The sequence below is a fragment of the Protopterus annectens genome, chromosome 5.part0 (assembly GCF_019279795.1).
Source record: "Protopterus annectens isolate FY-2018-M chromosome 5.part0, PAN1.0, whole genome shotgun sequence".
Classification (NCBI taxonomy): Eukaryota; Metazoa; Chordata; order Ceratodontiformes; family Protopteridae; genus Protopterus; species Protopterus annectens.
Genome location: NC_056735.1, coordinates 357,305,006 through 357,329,132, shown reverse-complemented (window position 1 = coordinate 357,329,132; position 24,127 = coordinate 357,305,006). Strand labels below are relative to the sequence as shown.

At 42.7% G+C, this 24,127-nt stretch overlaps 1 protein-coding gene across 1 annotated transcript in view; it reads left to right on the top strand.

Moving 5' to 3' along the window:
- Positions 1-24,127, top strand: part of MED14 (mediator complex subunit 14) — a 1,872,212-nt gene that overhangs the window by 810,330 nt on the left and 1,037,755 nt on the right. The window contains exon 8 of the mRNA XM_044071834.1: positions 7,053-7,164. Within this exon, the coding sequence (XP_043927769.1) occupies positions 7,053-7,164 (112 nt within the window). The remainder of the gene's footprint in view (positions 1-7,052; positions 7,165-24,127) is intronic.

Genomic DNA, 24,127 nt, shown 5'->3' with positions numbered 1-24,127 from the left:
GCAACTGGACTGTTCCACAAAAAGATATGGTAATTCAGTGGGTCCGTTGTATATATATATTTCCAAATCTGGCCATGAGAAAGCAAGCCATGACCTATATTAGTAAAGATGCAATCGTGCTAACAGGAAGAGCTGCTCTTGACAAAATTGTGTTAGAAGAGAAAAGCCTTATTTCAGGCCACCAGTGTTTTTGTGGAAAATGGTTGTTCAGTATACAACAGGCAGCACAGAAAAAAGATTATCCCAGCAATTTGTTGGATGTCAAAATAAAGGTGTGAGTTTCAAGTTGTTATAAACAACTGTCTTCTGAATGGAGGATCAACAGAAGAAATAAGAAAGTTTAGCGAGCAGGCTGAAGGGGACTCTGCTTCTCATTCACCTCACAATAACAAAGTCCACAACAAGACTTTGCCAGTGAAACCTTTTACATTGTTTCAGAGGAACTGCACGTCTGCAAGAAGTGGATGAAAAAGAAGTTTTTGTTCTTAATATTTATATAATTACTGTCATTATATAAATTCCATGTTATATTGTGTAGCTTTTCTGTATGGCATGTAGTTATAGGTACTTTTAATGTAAGGTTAGGGAGGTTATCAGTGATTGCTGTATTTAAAAATAATATTCAAGCATTTTTCTTAATTGTAATGCATCTATTTTTTTACACTGTAACAAGATAAGCAGATTAATATAATGTGATATTGCGTTGCTAGGGGATGTAGAAGTGTAATTATATGTAGAGTAAAGACTAATTCTCTTGTTTTTTCCTTGAGGAGGATTTCTACGCTAATGCCCTTAATTTAAGCTACAGGCAAGGGATTTTTTAATGAGCATACAGTAGAAGGCATATAAAATGGTAGTTCTTTCTTGCATCCGCAAAGTAATTGCCTGTTTTTTTTTCCATTAGCACCTGCTTTTAGCTGAGGCAAGGAGCAAAACAGGTGCAAACAGTTAATTATGAGGAGGGTCTGATTATTGTATTCTGAGTGAAATCTGCACCAGTTCTTTCTTGAATTTGCAAAATTACGGTCTTTTTTATTAAATACTTTCAGCTGAAAACAAATTTGCATTTACAAGCAGTTAATTGGTAAAGGTCTTAACAGTGTTGAGTGACATGTACAACATACAGCACGATTGATTTTACAGGGGTACTGGTGAGCAGTTCAGTGAAAATAAATGAAGCTTGAAGCTGTGAGAAGTGAATAGTTATGCAAGTATTTGCCTCTTCGGCAACCTTTGTAACTTAATACATTAAATATAACCGTGCTGAATCTAGTCTATATATATTTAATAGAAGCAAGTGCACTTTTCTCAAAGCTAAAGGTTAAAGTTTGATGAAGGTGTAGAAATTGTTTTTCACATTTGGAAGGGGAGTAGAGATAAGGACAGATAGCTATATGTTTAAGTGGGAACACAGGCTCTTACATGTGCCATCACCGTGGTTGGTAATGCCTGTGGGTACAGCCAGTAAGGGCAACTGCCCCTATATGGATGTGTTGATTCCTTTTTTCAAAATTCTGTATAGTATTTGTGTGCTTTAAGTTGACTGAGGTGGTGGTGCTGCAGTAGCGTTGTCACCTCACAGTTAGACGTTGCCCGTTCGATTCTCAGAGCGTCTTCTGTGTAGCAACATGCGTGAATGGGCATTCCTTCGTTTAAGGTTGTGCGTTAGGCCCGGCAAGCCAGTACGTAAAAAATCTACTGCCAATCATTAGCGGACCAGAGTTCTGCTGTGACGACCCCTAACCGGGAAAAGCCGAAAGACGCAAACAAACAAACAATTTGTGTGCTTTAAGTTAAAAAGAGTTGGGGTTAAAATGTATTTAGTTTTTTGTGTTTTATAGAAGCAAGAAGTTTGGAAAAACGTGACATTGGGATTAAGTAGAGCTGTGAAGTAGAACACATGATCAGCCTGCAAAATATTAGTGTGCATTTGAAGTTGTAAATTGGAAATGTATACTCAAAAAAGCTATCATGTATAATATGTGGAAGTAGACGCTTTTTGTCAGAATGTTGCATTTTCAATATTAGTATGGACTATAATATCCTTACAGGTGTAAAGAGTATTAAAATTATTTTAAGAAATGTAGGGTTCTAATAGCAAAGTTACAGGAGGCACATTTGGGTATAACTGAGCTGTGATGTTTGACAAATAAAGGTTTTCATGGTGGATATTCAGTAGAGTATCTGGGACGGTGGCAAAGAGGAGTAGTAATACTGATTTGCAAGATGGGCTTCAGTAGTTATAGAAGGGGGAAAATGCAATAATGGTAGATTTGTGGTAGTAAGGGTTTCTTGGCGGAGAAGGGATTGTGGTGACATGCATTTATGTTGTACATGTAGCTGCTATTATGGAGCTTAGGAAAATAATAAGCTTTCAACAGGGAATGTTATTTATGTGTGGAAACTTGAACCTGATGTGCAATAGTGAGGATGTATTAGAGAATGTAGAAGGAACAATATAACGAGAGGGTAGATTTCTGAAGTATGTGAGAGTATTTGGTATGGAAGATGTGACTTTAGTATCAGGAGCTCATATTAAATATTATTCCCCAAGACCTTGACAAGTGGGTTACAGGGGTCCAGGGAAGTAAATAGTGTGGGAAGAAATAGCCAGGGAATTGTTATGGCTAGGCTTCTATAGGCCCTAGGGCCGATAGCCTAGTACCAACCTATGAACCTATATCGGATATAAATTATATTTCACATGTGCATATGTATTTCATTGAAAACTTTTAGAGACCCATCCTACAACTATATTAGATCATGCATCAATGAAAACTAAGGTAAAAATGCATTGTAATGATCTATAAAGTAGACACTAGTGCTTTTCTACCTATCTGTTAAAAAGAGAAATTGAATGAATGGGTAGTCGATATGATTTATGAGCCATTATGGAAGTTAGTTCTGCTTCTGTCATTACTTGGTTGATTGCCTTGTTCAGATCCCCTTTGTGGAGGAATTTGACACATGTCTGACCATAACCTTGAGTAGTTTTGCCATTCTGGGATTCTTCTGCAATCTTGATAATTCAGTTTAAAACTGGAAACTTCCAAAGTCTTTTAAAGAGCATTGCTAAGTAAACATATTTTCTGAAGAGCCTTTTCTCAGCTCTGGCCCAGAGGGGAGAGGATCACAGCTAGGGAATTTTTTAGGGGAACAAGGCAGTATGTTATTTTCAGTTCACATGGTTCCTGTGGGCAAACTCCATGTGAAAGAAATTCAGGAGTACCCCAGGAGTCTGACAGCAGCAGTGCCATCCACTCATTCAGTAGGTACCCCTGGTTCAAGCTGCATGAAAGGATTTTTCTTGGCAGACAAATAAGGGAAGTTCAACCCAGATGACTATATAATTCAACATCAAAGTAAAAGAATGACCATGAATGTCTCCAACATCATAAGGTTGTATTTTGCACACCTCATGCTGAGTCGAAACAAATTTCAGAAAAATAATGTCCTTACTGCTAATATTAGAAGCTGTAAAAATGGAGATGAAGCTAGGATCAGTGAGTGGTGATCATGGACAACTGCCTTAGTGATGTGGTGTGTAAGCAAACCAAGGGGCACTCATTTTTATCAAAAATTCAGGTAGATGGTAATGGTCAGAGAATTGACATCACAGCTGGACTTGTACAGGATTCCTGCATTCCCTCAGATGAAAATGTATTTTGCAGGCAACCTGTGTTTGTGTCTCTAATTGCTGTGAGTGAAGGCTTGATGCAGAATTGTTTCTGAGAGGCAGGGTTCTTAAACCTGTTCAACTCAGATGAGAGCTAACAGTTGTAGGCCTTTGGCTGCAGATTCCTGAACCCAAAGGCGTAAGCAGTAGACATCTTCAGCATGCCATAACAGGAATCTTGGTTGTATGTCTTCCCTTTTTTAACTCATCACCTTGCATGCTGCTGAAATGAAGAGCAGACAGAGCCAAAATTCTGCTCATTGATTCACAATAGCCATGACAAGTGTGGGTTTTACATTCTTATCCATATGGCTGAAAGTGCTCATTTTTCTTCCTCACTACAGCCCACAGCCAACAAAGTAAAGCGAGACAGTGGTACACCTGAGTTTTTCTTGGAGCTCCTTTAAGTCCTGCCACATGGATCTTTCAGTTTAATGTCCTTTCAGGGCAGACTTTTGGAGTAGGTTAAGGTCTTGCAGGATGCCAGGAAACCCTAGTGTAAGAGGTTCTCTACAATGGAGGTATTCATCATAGCCATTGTTATAGTACATATTCTTGGGAGTTCCAGCCCGCAGGAGCTCACAGTCAGCCTGAATACCAGAGAATTTCGCCATTCACCAGCTGATGGATGTCCACCTTACCCTGACATTAGTGGTGTAAAATAGTTGTGTAAGCTTGAAACCCTTTAAAACCTAACTGGTTCTTTCTTAACAAGGTGCATCTTTCTATCCTTGAGGCTTCCATCCCCTGTAGAACTACCCCTGTTGGCCCATTGTTTTATGGTGAAGCATTTACTAAATGAGGACTTCATTTGAATCCACTTTGGAAGCTAGTACTGCCTTCCTGGGACATGAATTTTGTGGTAGCAGAGACCAGCGTTGGCTCTCTTTGAGCCCAGTATTTCTATACCTTTAAAGTTTATATAATTTGAAAAAACATTTTTCATGGTGGTACTGACTTCATCAAGGAGATTGGAGCTGCAAACCCTCATGTTCAGTGTTCTTTCATCAGGATAGCATCAGCTGTAGGACCAGTCCGTCTTTTACCTGAACTGGCACCTATCTAGGCTGCCCAACTGACCACTTTCTTCCTTAACCCTCAGAATAAGAGAGATTGAGAACCCTGCATCTAATAGATTTCCACCATCAGTGCTTTTATTACAGTGACAGAACCAAATATGTTAGACAGTTGGAACAATTCTTCATCTGTTATGCTGGGCAAAGTTGGTGTACCAGTTGCAAGCAAAACATTTCCAAGTGATGGGCCAGGTGCATTATGTTATGAGCCCTGCAGTGAAACAGTAGGAATGCCAGCTAGATTGCACACTACAAGAGCATAAGTCGTAACAGCTGCAGTTTTTTTAAATAGTCAACCCAGGGAAGCATTGATATAGTTATGTGGACCTCATTCCACAGTTCTTTAAGCATTACAGTCTGGACATTCACAATGACAGCAGAGGAAGCTTTGGCACAGCCATCCTGCAGGATATCCTCTAGCCGCCTTCCAAAAAGGACTAAATGAGTTCTTTTGTTTGCTGTAGTACTCTTCATGAATATGGAAGAGTAGTGCAGCAGTGAGCATTGCTGTGAACATGTTACAGTTGTGTGAACAGCGTACCATAAGAGTAGATGTTTTTGTAGGAGATTGCTTGTGCAGCAGAAGCTTCCACCCACCATTCACCTGGCTGCATTTTTTTTTGGCTGTTGTTAGCCACATAACCTACTGTGCACTTGGTTTCTGGCTATCATCAGACACCTCCATTATCAAGGCGTTATGTCCTTGCTTTTTTAAAGGGCTCATCAGTAGTTCCTTGATTGTGCTGAAAACTGGATAGGCATGTTAGGGCAAGAGTCTTTGTAGACCGAGGACTGGGACATTTCTCTATATCACTAGCGAGGGCACACTTCTGAATACTTTTCTGCAAGAAAACTGTGCAGATGTCATCCGTTTATATGCTGCACATCAAAAATGAAGACAGTTGAAGAGATCTGTTCTTGTGAGGGATGTCTGTTAAAAACAAAAACAAAAAAAAAAAACGAGTTGGAGCAGAAAAGTAGATACCTGCCTTGAGCAGATCTCCTTGATATGGACTTATCCTGCAGTGATGGTTTCCTGCTCAGACATACTTTGCTGTGATGAGCTGTTCATACAACTGTACTCTTAAATCATTGCACCATTTACAACTTTAGACTTTATATAATTGGCTGAATATGGATACTAACATTAAAATGTTTAGCTGCTTCTTGGAAAGCACTGATTGCATTTCAAACATATTAGGTATGTTGACCTGGGAAAATGGATTGATGGTAGAGAGAGGGTTGTGTGGTTAATATTATTTAAGTATATAAATTTGTGTTTTGATGTTCAGCATAATTACACCTGACTTCCTCAGTACAGTATAATCCTACAGGCTGAAATTCTAATCTTTGCCTGTCAAATGAATGCCTTTGACACTGTATCTTGCGTAGAAAGAAGTGCCCCGATTCCCTTATTATAGCTATGAGAATCTAGAGTAGTTATTAGTACACACTTGCTGCACAGCCCTTACTTCTTAATGAAAGCCTATTGCTTTCATGCAACAACACATACTGAATAGTGTCCTATGGACTGATTACTTTTCATTGGCATTTTTCTTTATAAACTATCTTTTGTCGTCATCTTTTCCTCTCAAGTTTAGGATTGCCTCTATTTGGTTATATACTGTATTCATCATTCAGCAGTAATTAAAATTTTTGATACCCTGTCATTGCTTTTCACAGGGTTCTGTCCCCTTTTCTGCATTATCCTGATGTCCTAAGTGGGAACAGATGCACTGTTTCCTTCAGGATTTATATGCATTTCAGTGCAGTGCTAATACTGGCCGCAGCACACTACTCTGTAAACATGCCCCTTAGTTGCTGCACAAGGACAGCATGTATGTGCCTGTTTTTCTAAGACAGTTTAAGATTTTTAAGAAGAGTCAGATGAGAGGCCATAGAATGATATGCTCAAGTGTTTAATCTAGTGTTGAAGGCTCTCTTGAAGAACACCTGATGTGGTGAGTATTCTTTGTCTTTTCTACCCCACTGAGGATCTGATTTCTGTTGATCTCTGACCGTATGTGGTTAAGGTTACAGGGAATCTACACACCTCTGTGGTAGAACATTGCTAAATCTGCAGTTTGTGTTTGTCTTATCCTGCAATCTGAGTATATTTACATTAGTGCACTTTTCCCAAGGGAAAAGAAAAACTGTTTCATAGTTGTGAATATCTGAAGTTTGGAAGGTTTATGATTATGTAGTGAAGCTATAAACACATCCTAAATGTTATTCCTGAATGTTTTTTTAACTAGATACACTGGTTAATCCTGTATTGAATGAAATGTGTTTTTTCACAGATTGATCACTTGTCTGTTGAAAAGTTGTTAATTGACAGTGTTCATGCTCGGTGTCATCAAAAGCTTCAAGAGTTGAAAGCAATTCTCAAGAATTTTAACCCCAATGATAACTGTAAGTAGAGCGTAACACTGCTTTATTTATCTTTTTCATGTACGTAGGTTTGCGTTAACAGAAGTTAGCAGGTGCGTACTTAGTGCTTCAAAGTTTTTATGCTTCCATTGTTTTACCATCTGTACCTGCAACTCATTCCTGCTGTTGCTTTATCATATTTTCAATTACACATCTTCATCTGCTTGTTATTTTCTATCTGTAGCATCACCTTCTTGCTATTTTAATATATCTGATCATGTAACCAGTTTTAGGCATTTGTTTTGATTTTTGTTGTCACTTGTACAATTTGCATACCTTGTTTGTGTGCTTTCAATTTCTGGGTGTATAGGTCCTACACATGATTTTCATGCATGAACAGTAATATGGGAGTATTCGTTAACACATTGCATTGAAAACATCACTAAACTTGCCATATAGTGCAGCACATAATGGTGAACAGAGCTCTGTGCACTAGTCTACATATGAATACCTCGGTGAAATGTACAGCAAAATATGGGAACTGGATGTGGTTACAGAGCACAAGAGAAGTTCATGGAAACTTGATAATTTAGCAGTAAAACAAGGCTGGGTGTAGGTATTTGCAGGATTTACCCACGGATGGTATGGTTTGATTACTTGGCTGTATTGTTGAGGTTGCTTCTTCTCCTGCCATCCCATCTGGTCAGTTAAGATCGTAGAAGATGACTAGGCTAACCCTGAGGTCATTTTAAGCCTAGCGTTTCATCCCAATGTAATACCATAGACATAATCGTCAATACCCAAGATTGCATTTAGTGATGACTGCCATGTCCAGGACAGTTGTGGGCCCTATAATTATTTACAGTGCCCCACTCACTCATCCAGATTCCTCTTGAACATGAATTGTTAGCCTTTTCCAAAGACATGGCAGTTGCTGGAAGGTAAATCTGTCCCTCTAGCATTCCTATTTAAGTCTTAGGCTATATTTAAGTCCTTGGAAAGGGTAGCCCTAGTCCTGTTTGATTTACGGATATGCAGCAATTTCATTAGGTGTGGGTCTTGGATTGCTCTGGAGGCTAGGCATAAGTCTCCCCTAAGAAGTCTATACAATATGGAGTATAGTGACAGAGACTTTAGTCGGTCTGTGGAAGGCACGTGCTGGAGTCCCTTGATGATCTTTGTTAGAAACCTCTAATGTCTCTCTAATTGCTGCAAGTGCTTATTATGGTACATGCCAAATGGGGCGTTATACTCAATTATGGGCTGGATAAGTGCCGAGTATAGGGGGGTTATAACTTCTTTTGTTCTCGAGGCCATGCCTTTACTAATCAAGTGTGCTACATAGAAAGCTTTCATTACTATACTAGACATATGGTGGTCGAAGTTAAGGTCACAGTCATCTTGTGATCCCAGGTCCCTTACCACTTCATGGGTACTTAAAGTATGGTTGTTGATTTGATTGTGTGAGGGGACATTGTTTGTGCTGAAGGGAATGATGATGCATTTTCTTGCATTCAGTTTGAGACCATGACTAATACACAAGTCATTGGTCTGCGTGAGACCCTCCTGGAGTATACTGACATTATTTGGGGATTCATTGATTATGCCTAGTTTGCAGTCTTCTGCAAACTTGATCAGCCACAACTCCTTAGTTTTGACCTGAACTTCTGAGAAGTATGTGCCAAACACTAGGGGGCCCAGCACTGACCCGTGTGGCACCCCACTGGTAACAGGTCTGCTGGTTGATGTAGAGTCACCCACTTTGATAGTGTGTGTCTGGTTTGTGAGCCAGTTGGCAACCCATCTTACAACGAAGGGGTTTATATTCAGTTTGCTAAATTTATTGGTAATGCCTAAATGTGGGATTGTGTTGAAAGCCTTTGACAGGTCGAGGTATGGTGTGTGCACAGATTTGCCCTAGTCAGTGGCCTTTGTCACATTTTCAAAACAATACACCAGATTCAACAGCCAGGTTCTGCCCTTCACGAACCCGAATTGGGTAGGATCTAGGGTTTGGAGGTCACCTATGTCTTTATTTATGAGGTCCATAATGATGTGATGTTCTTCGTGTTTCACTGTTGCAGTCAGTACATTTGGGTAATCTGCTGGCAGGTTGCCCTCAGTCGGCCTGATTAACAAAGTCTTGGGTCCTGCGTCAGTTGCTGTCCCTTCTTCCATGACATATGTCACAAGATGGGTTGCAAACTGGCTTAAGGACAGAACCCACAGGGTTAGAGTTGCTGGCGCTGTGTCAGACTCCAAGCCGGTCACAAGTGGTGTCCCACAGGGCTCGGTCCTTGGCCCCCTATTGTTTGGCATCTACTTCTCAGAAGTACAGGCCAACATAGGAGGACTTTGGCTGACAAAGTTTGCAGACGACTGCAAACTGGGCGCCATAGAGGAAAGTGCATCAGACACGGATATCCTTCAGAAGGGACTCACGGAAACAGATAGCTGGTGCCAGAGCCATGGCCTGAAGTTAAATGCCAAAAATGTATAGTCATACCCTTCGGGAAAAACAAGGTAACCCCAAGCTACCATATAGGTGGCAATCCACTAAGCACAGAAGAGGTTATCAGGGACCTGGGGACCCAGGTTGACAGTGGCCTTTCTTTTGACACTCACATTGCTAAAGTGGTTAGAAAGACCTTCTACATTGCCCACCTGATCATGAAGGATTCACATCCAGATCTAGTGAGGTCATTGTTCCCCTGTACTCTTCACTTATCAGACCAATGATCGAGTACAATGCCCCATTCTGGATGTATCTCACCCGACATCTGCAGCAATTGGAGAGACCCCAAAAGTTCCTCACCAAAAGGATAAAGGGACTCCAAAATCTGTCATATGCTGCCAGATTGAAGAAACTCCAGCTCTATTCAGTCGCATACCGCCTGCTCAGAGGTGACCTGTGCCTGACATATAAGGCCATGTCCAACCTGAATTAATGGACATGCTTCACCTCAAAATATCCAAATCCACCAAAACCACTAGAGCAAGCGACTTAAACCTTAGCACGGATATAAATAGGACGTGCTGGAGGGATAGATTTATCACTCAGAGACTCCCTATGCTGTGGAATAAAATCCCGGTCCATGTGAGGCAGAGCACCTCGCTGACTCTGTTCAAGAGAAATCTAGACCTGTGGATGGGAGATCGTAGGTTTACCCCGGGAATCATCTCTGTGTCACTTCTGGACAGAGGCACAACAAACTAATGGGCACGGTATTTTTTCATATAAGGGGTGGCGTAAGCCACAAAAATTTGGGCTAGGCTTATAAATGCCTTAGGGCAGATAGCCTAGTATAAACCTATGAACCTATGAACCTATCAGGTCGTCAGGGGTATAAAACATGCAGCCAACGCCATTTTCATCAGTCTTTCTTGCCGCGCTGTGCCCGAAGCAGAAGCAGTTCACAAGTGCCGGTCGGCCGATTCCTGAAATTTTCATTTTCGAGTTTCAGAACCGAAATCTTCAACCTAAAGCTAAGTAACACATTGGGGAAACTTTTTCTTGCTCCTTACCGATGTCAGTAAAAGTTAATAATTGCATTACTTGTGGGAAGCAAATACATCATAAGGATTTTCATTTGTACTGTATTCCTTGCCTAGGCCTTGACCACAACGTGCCTTGCTGTTGGTTTTGTGCTAAATTTAACCAATGCACTATTAAGCGTCGGTACATTTTTGCATCTAAATATTTTGGCTCAAGATTTTACTATCCAGAAATGTCGTCTGTTAGCAGTCCGACTACCGGAATACACAAAAAACGCAGAGAAAAAGACAGAGACAGACCATCGAGGTCCAAAACCAACGACAAAGCTTCTCCTAAGCCAGTCGCCAGTTCGCCGGTACTCAGTGAGGAAATTTTGCAGCCCCTGATACCCGCTACTTTTGATTCGCAGGCCTCTACTGAGACCCATTCGGAGTCCGGTATGCAGCGAGACACTTTAAGTATTGAACCCACGGATGTCACTACCTTAGATGGGTCCGGAGCCGCTGAGCATGCACCGGCTTCTGAGGGTGTTTTCAGGCCTAAAGATTTGTATATTAAACTGACGCCATCTTCAAAACCTAGGCCAAAATTAACTTCTATGTCTAAAAAAAGATGCTTGGGCCACGTACACAGGCCCCTATGCCTAAAAAACAAATGATCAAAATGAGTGAGGACTTAATTACCTTGATCAAGGGGTTCCCAACCCCCTCCTGCTAAGAGGCCTAGGCAAGGCACTGATTATGAATCTTCAGATCAGGTTTCCATTTCTTCTGATTCCTCTTCTGATCAGGAATTATCTATTCCACCTTATGAGGACTCTGATGCAGAAGAATCCATCCCTTCTGCTTCTCCTGTGGATTTTTCTTTTGGAGAAACTTTGCATACCTGAAGGGAACATTTTCATTGGGAGAGTCAGGATTTTTAAGAATCTAAAAAGAGGCTTATGGATTTCCTTCTTCCTCAACATATGCATTTGGCCATACCTCCTGTTCTAGACATTGTTGATGATGTTTTCTCAGAATCCAGCATGACTCCTGACTCCCTGTCTCCAGCTACTAATAAGCCAGACAGGATATTACAGGGTTCCTGACTCCCACAAATTCCTTTTCAAAAAACCCTACTGCTGACCCTGAAACCATTTCTCAGGATCCTAAGGGTATTAAGGCTTCTACTGCTAAAAATCCTACCCCTTCTGATAGAGACTCCAGGGTGCTGGATAGATGGGGTAAGAAGGTTTACATGTCTGCAACCTTGGCAATCATGGCTTTAAACTGTCAATTTCATATGCTTAAATATCAGCAACATGTCATGGGCTTACTTAAATAGAAAATTATGTTGATTTCTGACTGTGTGGAAAATAGAGTTAAAGGATTTATTGCATTCAGCAGAACAAGTTGGAAAGCATACTTTGCAATGTGGTTTTGATTCCTTGGAGGCCTCTTGCAGGGCCGCTGTAACTGGATTTGTAATAAGAAGGCATGCTTGGCTCAAGGAGCAAAATCTGCCTGATCATGTTAAAGCAAAATTGTTGGATGCTCCTTTACAACAGGACAGTCTATTTGGTAATAAGGCAGAAGAAGTTTTGAAAAAGATGGAAGACTAAGCTAAATCTATGCAAACTGTAAAAGATTTCCTACAAGTGCAGCCACCCAGGTTCAGTAGGCACTGGCCTAATAAGAATTTGTCCTTTCCAGTACCCACCAGAGCCGCTCAGGTCAAACCCAGACACTCCAGAGGCTCCAGGTTTCAGTCACAAGGAACTTACAGAACAAAACAATGGGGTGCCTCCACCTCCAAATCTGGAAGTAGCAAGGCACCTCCCTATGGTAAACAGTCTCATTGACTTTCCTCTGCCATTTCCAAGCACTAATCTTCCGGCAGCCCCTTTGGGGGGAAAACTAGCACTTCATGCACAAAATTGGCATCTAATTACCCAGGATAAGTGGGTTTAAATATAGTATCCCAAGGATACAGATTTCATTTCCACACGTTGCCAATCCCAAATGGATGGCCAGATCTGCCTCCAAATCAGTGGGCAGAGGCCCAGAAGAAAGTTATGTCCCTCATGAACATGGGGGCTATTCAACCAGTACCGGAAAAGGGACAAGGGTTTTATTCAAGACTTTTCCTGGTACCCAGAAAAGACAAATCATGGCGTCCAATTCTGGACTTATCCATTCTAAGCACATTCCTGGACATTCCAAAATTCAAGATGCTGACTATGCAACAGTTACTGCCTATGCTAGGCAAGGATGCCTGGTTGGTAACTCTAGACTTAAGAGGCTTACTTGCATATCCGAATCGGGGAATCATGCAGAAGATACCTCTGCTTCAAAGCAGGCTGTTTGCATTACCAGTTCTCTGCACTGCCCTTTGGCTTGGCAAAGTGCCTGGCACCAGTAATTGCATTTTGCAGACAAACATTCAAATTTATCCTTATCTGGACGATTGTCTAATTCAGGCAGAAAACAAGGACGCTGTTCTACAGCATTTTGCGTTTGTAAAAAGGCTTCTAACTTGCCTAGGGTGCACCATAAACAAAAAGAAATCGCAACTGGTACCCTCTCAAATAATTACATTCCTGGGTGCAAGCTTGAGTACAACTGCCCAGATGACTTACCTCACACCAGAAAAGCAAATCCAATTGATGTCTTACTTAAAACAAGTGGCTACAAAAACCCAGTTATCTGCAAGACAAATTCTGCAGGCCTTGGGGTTCATGGCTTCCTGCATTCTACTAATTCCATGTACAAGACTACATATGAGGAAACTTCAATGGTACCTAAAAAGCTTATGGAGTTAACATTGTCACAGCCTGGAAACAATGATTCCTATCATTCATTGCCTGCAGCAAGAGTTCCTATGGTGGGCAGAGGCCTGTCACCAAAACAAGGGACTCATTCATTCCACCCCCTGCCACCCAAACCCTGACTACAGACGCATCAGATTATGCTTGGGGGGCGCATCTGGCAGGGAGATGCATTCAGGGTGAATGGAGCCCAAATCAAATGCACCTGCATATCAACCAGAAAGAGATGCTAGCTGTATAGAATGCTCTGACAGCCTTCAAGGACTTTCTTCATCCAGGACAACTACTGATAAAGACGGACAACACCATAGTCATGTGGTACATAAGCAGGGGGGTAAACTATTCCTACCTCCTTTGCAGACTAGCCATGGCTGTGTGGAACACAGCCTTGACTTACCAAATACATCTACAAGCTCAATTCCTGCCAGCAAAGCAAAATACTCTGGCAGACGAACTAAGCAGAAATCTTAGGACCCACACGAATGGAAATTGGATCCACAAATCTTCAGCATGTTGACATGCAAATGGGGGAGCCCGGACATAGATCTATTTGCCTCTCTTCAAAATTATCAGTTGAAAAGATTCTGCACAAGGACTTACCACTTACACAGACAAGCATGGAATGTGGACGCCCTATCCTTTATTTGGAAAAACCTATCAGTTTACGGCTTTCCTCCTCTGCCTCTTCTTCCCAGGGTCCTACTAAAAGTCAGACAAGAGAAACCAAAGATTATACTAATTGCCCTGGATTGGCCCTGCCAATACTAGTACCCAATCCAAAGGAACTTGTCCCAAAACCCAGCTTGGACCTTACCTCAACGACCTCAACTACTGTCCCAGAAAAACAATCAAATCATGCACAGTCAACTACAGACACTGAACCTGGCAGCATGGCTGATCATGTAGTTATACAAACAACACCTCTCAGTAAAGCTGTGATGGATGTCATTTTGGAAGCCAGAAGGCCTAGTACTAGAAAATCTTATGCTGATAAATGGAAGAGATTCTGCGCTTGGAATCGAGCACAAGGAACTGATACAGCAGAACCAAATATTCCTCAGATTTTACAATACTTGACTGAGATGCTTGACAAAGGCCTATCTTTCTCATCAACTAAAATCCACGCTTCTGCCATTTCGGCTCATTACAATACAGAGCCACCAATCTCTTCTCATCCTTTACTAAAGCAGTATCTTAGAGGAGCCAAAAATTTAAGGCCTCCTAGAAGATCAACAATACCTGCATGGGACCTTAATTATGTGTTGGAAAAGCTCACCCTGCCTCCATTTGAACCAGCTGCTACTGCTGATATAAAGTTCTTATGGAAAACAGCTCTGCTCCTAACAATTACGTCAGCAAGAAGAGTTTCAGAGCTATAGGCCCTCATGGCTGTGGAGCCTTTTATCATTTTTTACCCAGACAGGGTGTCTCTGAGGACCAATCCTTCATTTATGCCTAAGGTGGTTTTCAGTGTGGCTCTTAACCAAACTATTCATCTGCCAACCTTTTATCCAAATCATCAGAACAAGGTGGAGAGAATTCTGCATTCCTTGGACGTACACAGACAACTAAGATTCTACTTGAGCAGGACTAAAGCTCTAAGAAAAACTGAGCAGTTACGAGTGGCATATGCTGCAGGATCAGAAGGAAAGGCTATTTCAAAGCAGACTATTTCAAAGTGGATAAGCCACTGCATTTGTTTCTGCTAGTTGCACTATGGCAAACCTGTGCCCAAGGGCATTAGGTCTCATTCCACCAGGGCTGCAGCTACTTCAGCAGCCTTTCTCAGAGGAGTACCAACCAAAGACATTCTAGAGGCTGCTACTTGGAGTTCTGTTCATACCTTTACAAAGCATTATCATTTGCCTCTCTACTCTAAGTCCAGGGCAGGCTTTGCCACTGCAGTTCTGCAGGGCCTTATAGCCGCACCTAATGCTGTTTAGCTCCAGCCTCCCATCCATAGCTTTGGGATTCTACCCAAATGTAATTACTGCAACAGTGAAACACGAAGAACCATAGTACAGTTGTGTATACTTACCATAAATGTAGATGTTCGAGTGTATTCACTGTTGCAGTCCAGGTTACCCGCCCGCCATCTCCCTTTCATTCTGGAGTTTATCTTTCCTTTTCTATCTTCTACAACCTGTGTGGTGTATTTGCTTGCAGATGAAGACAAAGTTTGTATTGTTGCATGTATATATATAGTTTGTATATATATATGTATATATATATATATATATATATATATATATATATATATATATAATATATATTTTTTTTTTGCTACCTTTTTGGGGTCACCTGACTTCTGGGGAAAGAAAAACTAAAGAAAATGGCGTCGGCTGCTTGTTTTATACCCCTGACGACCTGACGTCATGGAAAAGGAGACAGCAACCGACGCAGGACCCAAGACGTTGGAATTCATGCCGACTGAGGGCAACCTGCCAGCAGATTACCCAAATGTAATGACTGCAACAGTGAATACACTCGAACATCTACATTTATGGTCAGTGTACACAACTGTACTTTCTTCGTGTTTCACTGTTGCAGTCATCACATTTGGGTTATCTGCTTGCATAGCCCTCAGTTGGCCTGATTAGCAAAATCTTGGGTCCTGCGTCGGTTGCTGTCCCTTCTGTGATGTCAGGTCATCAGGGGTATAAAACATGCAGCCGACGCCATTACATCAGTCATTCTTGCCGTGCGGTGCTTGAAGCAGAAGCAGTTAGCAAGTGCCGGTCGGCCGACTCCTGAAGTTTTCGTTTTCGAGTTTCAGAACTGAAGTCTTAACTAAAAGCTAAGTACCCCGTTGGGGAAACTTTTTCTTGCTCTAAACCGATGTCGGTAAAAGTAAATAATTGCATTACTTGTGGAAAGCAAATACGTCATAAAAATTTTCATTTGTACTGTATTCCTTTCATAGGCCCTGACCACGACGTACCTCGCTGTCAGTTTTGTGCCTTGTTTAAACCACAAACTATCCATTGTCTGTATATTTACGCTTCTAAATATTTTGGTGCTCAGTTCAATTATCCAAACATGTCTTGGGTAAGCCATCCGACTACTGACATTCCGAAAAAACGCAAAGACAGAGACAGGCTGCCGAGGTCCAAAGCTGCCGTCTATGCTTCTCCTAAGCCAGTACTCAGTGAGGCACTTTCGCAGCCCCTGATACCCACTACTTCAGATTTGCAGGCCTCTACTGAGACCCATTCGGAGTCCGGTATGCTGAGAGATGTTTCAACTGTGGAACCTGTGATGTTTCTACCTTGGATAGGTCTGGAGCCGCTGTGCAGGCACTGGCTTCTGAGGGTGTATTCAGGCCTACTGACTCGCGTATTAAACTGACGCCATCTTCTTCTTCAAGGCCTAAAACTTGAACCATGCCTAGAAAACTGACGCCCAGACCGCATGGCCAGGCTTCTATGCCTAAAAACAAATGATAAGAATGGGTGAAGACCTTATTACTTTAATCAGGGGAAGCCAACTTTCCCCTTCTAAGAGACCTAGGACTGAGTTTGCTTATGATACTTCTGACCAGGATTCTGAATTTCCTGATGTTCATCGTGTTTCACTGTTGCAGTCATTACACTTGGGTTATCCTGCTGGCAGGCTACCCGCAGTCGGCCTGAATTCCAAAGTCCTGGTCTGGCGTTGGTTGCTGTTGCCTCTTCCCTGACGTCAGTGTGCCAGGGGTATACAAGATGCAGCCGACGCCATTTTCTCCAGTCTTTCTTGCCATGCGGTGGCCAAAGCAAAAGCAGTTTGCAAGTGCCGGTTGGCCGACTCCTGAGATTTTCGAAATTGAATTTCAGATCCGAAGTCTTGAATAAAGCTAAGTACCCCGTTGGGGAAACCTTTACTTGCTCCAGACCGATGTCAGTAAAAGTTAACACTTGTATTTCTTGTGGGAAGCAAATGCCTCATAAGGATTTTCATTCTTACTGTATTCCTTGCCTAGGCCCTGACCATGACGTTGCTAGTTGTCAGTTTTGTGCTAGATTTAACCAATGCAAAATTAAGCGTCTGTTCGATTTTGCTTTACATTACTTTGGCTGAAGGTTTAACTATATAATGCCGTCGGAACAACTGACGACCGGAGTTCATAAAAAGTGCAAGGAAAAAGAAAAGGACAGGCATCCAAGGTCCAAATCCGACGACGAAGCCTCTTCTAGGCCAGTAGCCAGTTCGCCGGTTCTCAGTGAGGCGCTTTCATAGCCCGAGACACCCGCTACCTCAGAGCCACAGGCTGCCTCCGACTCCCACGTGGAGACAAGTAGGCCTCTGGAAACTCAAGGTATTGGGCCTATGGAAACTATTCCCTCAGATGGGTCCGGAGCCGCTAAGCAGGCATCGGCTTCTGAGGGTGTTTTCAGACCTACACAGCTTACTATCAAGACCACTTCAGCAGCCAAGGCAAAGTCTAAAACACCTTTAAAGACAAAGAAACAAGTACAGCATTCTCCTGGACAGTCATCCATGCCTAAGAAACAGATGCTTAAAATGGCCGAGGACCTAATTACTTTGATCAGGGGTTCCCATCCCCCTCCCGATAAAAGGCCTAGGCAAGACACTGACTATGATTCCTCTGACCAGGTTTCTATTTCTTCTGATTCCTCTTCAGAACAGGGATATTCTCTTCCTCCCTGTAAGGACTCTGATGCTGAAGAATCTATCCCTTCAGCCTCTCCTCCTGAGGACTACTCTTTTGGGGAAACCCTGCATACCATGAGGGAGCATTTCCACTGGGAGAGCCAAGATTATTCAGAATCCAAGAAAAGGCTCAGAGACTTTCTTTTATTGCCTCAACACAGACCTCTTGCTATTCCTCCTGTTCTAGACATTGTAGATGTATTTTCTGAGTCCAGTCTGTCTCCTGATTCTTTACCCCCTGCACCAGTTAAGCCAGATAGGTACTACAGGGTTCCAGATTCACATAAATTTCTGTATAAAAACCCTGCTGCTGACCCAGAAACTATATCTCAGGGTCCCAAAGGGGTCAAGGCTTCCACTGCAAAAAACCCTGTTCCCTCTGATAGGGATTCTAGAGCACTGGACTGATGGGGGGAAAAAGTTTACACCTCTGCTACTTTATAGCTGTAAGGGCTGTAAACTGCCAGTTTCACATGCTTAAATATCAGCAATACCTAATGTCTCTGCTAAAACAGAAAATGCTGACAAACTCTGAATGTCCTGAAAACAAGGAAATGCAGGATTTATTGCATGCAGCTGAACAAGTGGGAAAGCATACTTTGCAATGTGGTTTTGATTCTCTAGAGTCTTCTTGCAGGGCCGCAGTTACAGGCTCTGTCATTCGAAGGCATGCTTGGTTAAAGGAACAGAGTCTGCCCGATCATGTTAAAGCAAAATTATTGGATGCTCCATTACAGCATGATACTTTGTTTGGTGTTAAGGCAGAAGAGGTGTTAAAGAAAATGAAGGATAAAGCGAAATCAATGCAGACAGTAAAGGATTTCTTACAGGTTCAGCCACCCAGATTTAGCAGGAACTGGCCTTCTAAAAATTGGTCCTTTCCAGTGTCAGACAGGCCATAAAGAGGCAGATACAGACACCCTAGAGGCAGATCTCAGCCCCAAGGCTCATGCAGGCCTAAACAATGGGGTGCTTCAACCTCCAAAGGCAGAGAAGACAAATCACAACCATATAGGAAACGGTCCCAATGACTTCCCACTACCAGTGCCAAGCACTTACCTTTTGGCAGCACCCTTAGGGGGAAAACTAGCACTTTTCTCACAAATTTGGCACATGATCACCCAGGACAAATGGGTACTGAATATTGTTTCTCAGGGCTTACAGGTTCCACTTTCACACCCTCCCAAGGGCAAAAGGTATACCAGACCTGCCACACAATCAATGAGCAGAGGCACAAAAGCAAATTTCATCTCTCATGGACATGAGGGCTATTCAAAGAGTACCACAGCAAGAGCAGGGGCAAGGATTTTACTCGAGACTTTTCTTGGTACCCAGAAAGGACAAAGCCTGGAGACCAATACTGGACCTGTCTACTCTAAACACTTTTCTGGATGTTCCATAATTCAAAATGTTGACACTGCAGCAACTTCTACCCATGCTGGGCAAGAAGGTTTGGCTCGTAACTTTGGACCTCAAAGAGGCATACCTGCATGTCCCAATCAGACAATCTTGCAGAAGATACCTCAGATTCATAGCTGGCTCAATGCACTACCAATTCTCTGCACTGCCCTTTGGCTTATCTACTGTGCCCAAGGTCTTCACAAAATGCCTGGCACCAGTAATTGCATTTTGCAGACAAAAAGGAATTCAAATATATCCCTACGTGGACGACTGCCTTATTCAAGCAGAGAGCAAGGACATTCTACTAAAGAATCTGGCGTTTGTAAAAAGATTACTAATTTGCCTAGGGTACACAGTAAACGAAAATAAGTCAAAACTAGTGCCCTCTCAAGAGATAATATTCCTGGGTGCAAGCTTAAGTACAACTGCCCAGATGGCTTATCTCACGCCAGACAAACAAAGGCAATTGACTCATTACTTCCAAATGATGGCAACAAAAACCCAGTTACCTGAAAGAAAAATTCTGCAGGCTGTGGGCTTCATGTCATCCTGCATTCTGCTAATTCCATATGCAAGACTGCATATGAGGAAGCTACAATGGTATCTAAAAAGTGTTTGGACTCAACATTGCCACAGCCTGGAAACAATAATTACTCATATTCCCTGCCTGCAACAAGAGTTTTGATGGTGGGCACTGGCTTGTCACCACAACAAGGGACAGCCATTCACTTTACCCACAGCCAGGCAGACACTAACAACAGATGCATCGGATTATGCCTGGGTGGCACACATGGCGGGAAAATGTATTCAGAGCACGTGGCCCGCAAGCCAAATGCATCTTCACATCAATCAAAAAGAGATGCTAGCTGTGCAGAATGCCCTGACAGCCTTCAAGGATCTACTCAATCCAGGACAACTATTGCTAAAGATGGACAATACTACAGTCATGTGGTACATAAACAAGCAAGGGGGCATACTTCCCTACCCCCTCTGCAGGTAAGCCATGACTTTGTGGAACACAGCATTGACCTATCAAGTGCATCTGCAGGCACAGTTCCTGCCAGGAAAGACTAATACTCTGGCAGACGAGCTAAGCAGAAACCTCATGGACCCTCACGAGTGGAAACTAGATCCACAAGTCTTCAACATGATAACAAGGAAATGGGGATGCCCAGACATAGATCTATTTGCCTCTCCTTACAACTGCCAACTACAGAGATTCTGCACAAGGACTTATCACACACAAGCATGGAAGGTAGATGCTCTATCATTCAGCTGGAAAACCCTGACAGTTTATGCCTTTCCTCCACTGCCTCTCCTCCCCAAGGTACTCCTAAAGGTCAGACAAGAGAAGCCAAAAATGATTCTGATTGCCCCAGACTGGCCACGCCAGCACTGGTATCCAATCCTAAAGAGCTTGTCTCAAGGCCCAGCCTGGACTTTACCTCAAATTCCTTATCTTCTGACCCAACAAAACAATCCGATCCTGCACAGTCAGCTCAGAACCTTAAATCTGGCTGCATGGCGAATAATATAACCACTCAGAACACACCTCTGTCTAAAGCAGTTATGGATTTCATTTTGGAAGCCAGGAGGCCCAGCACCAGAAAATCTTATGCAGAAAAATGGAAGAGATTCTGTGCTTGGAATCGGGCACAAGGAATTGAACCACTTGTTCCAAATATTCCTCAGATTTTACAATACCTAACTGAGATGCTGGACAAAGGCCTATCCTTCTCATCAATTAAGATCCATGCCTTTGCCATTTCAGCTCATTACAATACGGAACCTCCTATTTTTTCACATCCACTGCTAAGGCAGTACCTCAGAGGGGCCAAAAACACAAGACCCCCAAGGAGAGCACCGATGCCTACATGGGACCTCAATTTTGTCTTGGAAAAGCTCACACTGCCTCCTTTTGAGCCAGCCAATACAGCTGAGATAAAATTATTATCATGGAAAACAGCTCTGCTCCTAGCAATAACTTCAGCAAGAAGAGTCTCAGAGTTACAGGCATTAATGGCAGTGGGACCTTTTATCATTTTCCATCTGTACAGGGTTTCTCCAAGGACAAACTCAACATTTATGCCAAAGGTAGTATCCAGTGTGGCTCTTAACCAAACCATTCATTTGCCTACTTTTTATCCAAATCCCCAGAATAAAGGGGAGAGACTTCTGCATTCTTTGGACATACACAGGCAGCTACGCTTCTGCTTGGACAAAACTAAAGCTTTCAGAAAGACTGAGCAACTTTTAGTGGCGCATGCTGCAGGATCACAAGCAAAGGCCATCTCAAAGCAGACTATTTCAAAGTGGATAGGACACTGCATTCGTTTCTGCTATGCACAGCATGGCAAATCAGTGCCTAAGGGCATTAGGCCACATTCAACCAGGGCAGCAGCCACATCAGCAGCCTTTCTCAGAGGAGTACCAACCAAGGAAATTTTGGAGGCTGCAACTTGGAGTTCAGTGCACACTTTTACCGAGCACTACCACTTACCTCTTTACTCTAAATCCAGAGCAGGCTTTGCCACTGCAGCTCTGCAGGGCCTCATAGCCACTCCTAATTCTATTTAGACCCAACCGCCCAACCTCAGCTTTGGATTTAACCCAAGTGTAATGACTGCAACAGTGAAACATGATGAACATAGTACAGTTGTGTACCTACCATAAATGTAGATGTTCGAGTGTATTCACTGTTGCAGTCCAGGTTACCCACCCACCATCCACCTTTCTTTGCTGGGACTTATCTGTACTTCTCTATTCTATACAACCTATATGGTGTATTTGCTTGTAGATGAAGGTATTGTTTATTTTAGTGTATGCTTTTTATAAGCAATGTTTTTAGCCTACCCTTTTGGGGACACCTGACATCTGGGGCAAGAAAAACTGAAGAAATTGGTGTCGGCTGCATCTTATATTCCCCTGGCGCACTGACGTCAGGGAAGAGGCGACAGCAACCGATGCCAGACCAGGACTTTGGAATTCAGGCAGACTGCGGGTAGCCTGCCAGCAGGATAACCCAAGTGTAATGGCTGCAACAGTGAATACACTCGAACATCTACATTTATGGTAGGTACACAACTGTACTTTTCCTCTGATGACCAGGATTTACCCTTATCTGCCTATGAGGATTCTGATGCTGAGGACTCTATTCCCTCTGCATCCCCCCCCCCCGGAGGATTTTTCTTAGTGAAACCTTGCATACCCACAGGGAGCATTTTCATTGGGAAAGTCAGGATTTCTCTGATTCTAAAAAAGAGTCTTAGGGATTTCTTACTCCTGCCCCAGCACAGGCCTTTAGCCATACCTCCTGTACTAGACATTGTTGAGGATGCCTTTTCGGAATCTAGCTTGGCCCCTGACTCTTTACCTCCTGCTCCCAGAAAACCTGGTAGATATTACAGGGTCCCTGACTCTCATAAGTTCGTTTTTAAAAATCCTACTGCGGATCCTGAGACCATTTCACAGGGACCCAAGGGCATTAAAGCTACTACTGCCAAAAATCCTACCCCCTCTAATAGAGACTCCAGGGCGCTTGGATATATGGGGTAAGAAGGTATAAACTTCTGCAACTTTGGCCATTAGGGCCTTAAACTGTCAGTTTCATATGTTAAAGTATCAGCAGCATATTACTGGATTACTTAAACAGAAAATTATGTTGATTCCTGATTTGTGCTGAAAATAAGGATTTACTGCATTCAGCTGAATAAGTTGGAAAACATACTTTGCAATGTGGTTTTGATTCACTAGAGGCATCCTGCAGGGCTGCTGTAACTGGGTCTGTACTTAGAAGGCATGCTTGGCTTAAGGAGCAATCCTTGCCAGATCATGTTAAAGTGAAATTACTGGATGCTCCCTTAAATCAGGACCGCCTGTTTGGAAACAAGGCAGAAGTTCTTAAAAAGATGGAGGAAAAAGCTAAATCTGTGCAAACTGTTAAAGATTTTTTGCAAGTACAACCTCCAAGGTTTAGTAGGCGTTGGCCTTCCAAGAATTGGTCCTTTCCTGCATCCCCCAGACCTTCTCAGTCCAAACCCAGATCCAGCAGAGCTCCCAGGCTTCAGTCCCAGGGTACGCACAGGAATAAGCAGTGGGGGGGCCTCCACTTCCAAATATGGGGCTAGTAAAACTATCCCCTATGGTAAACTGTCTCAATGACTTGTTTTTAAAACTGCCAAGCACTTCTCAACTGACTACCCCTTTGGGGGGAAAGATTGCTCTTCATGCAAAGAACTGGCAACTCATTACCCAGGGCAAATGGGTTTTAAATATAGTGTCCCAGGGATACAGATTTTACTTCCACACGTTACCAACACCAAGCGGGTGGCCAGATCCACCCCCAAATCAGTGGGCAGAGGCCCAAAAACAAGTACTTTTTCTCTTAAGCATGGGGACTATTCATTTGGTACCAGAAGAGGAAAAGGGACAAGGTTTCTACTCGAGACTTTTCCTGGTACCCAGAAAGGACAATTCATGGTGTCCTATCTTGGTCCTGTCTACTCTAAACACCTTCTTGGTGATTCCAAAATTCAAGATGCTGACTCTTCACCAATTGCTCCCTATGCTAGGCAAAGGTGCCTGGTTGGCAACACTAGATTTAAAGGAAGCATACCTGCACATCCCAATCAGGGAATCTTGCAGAA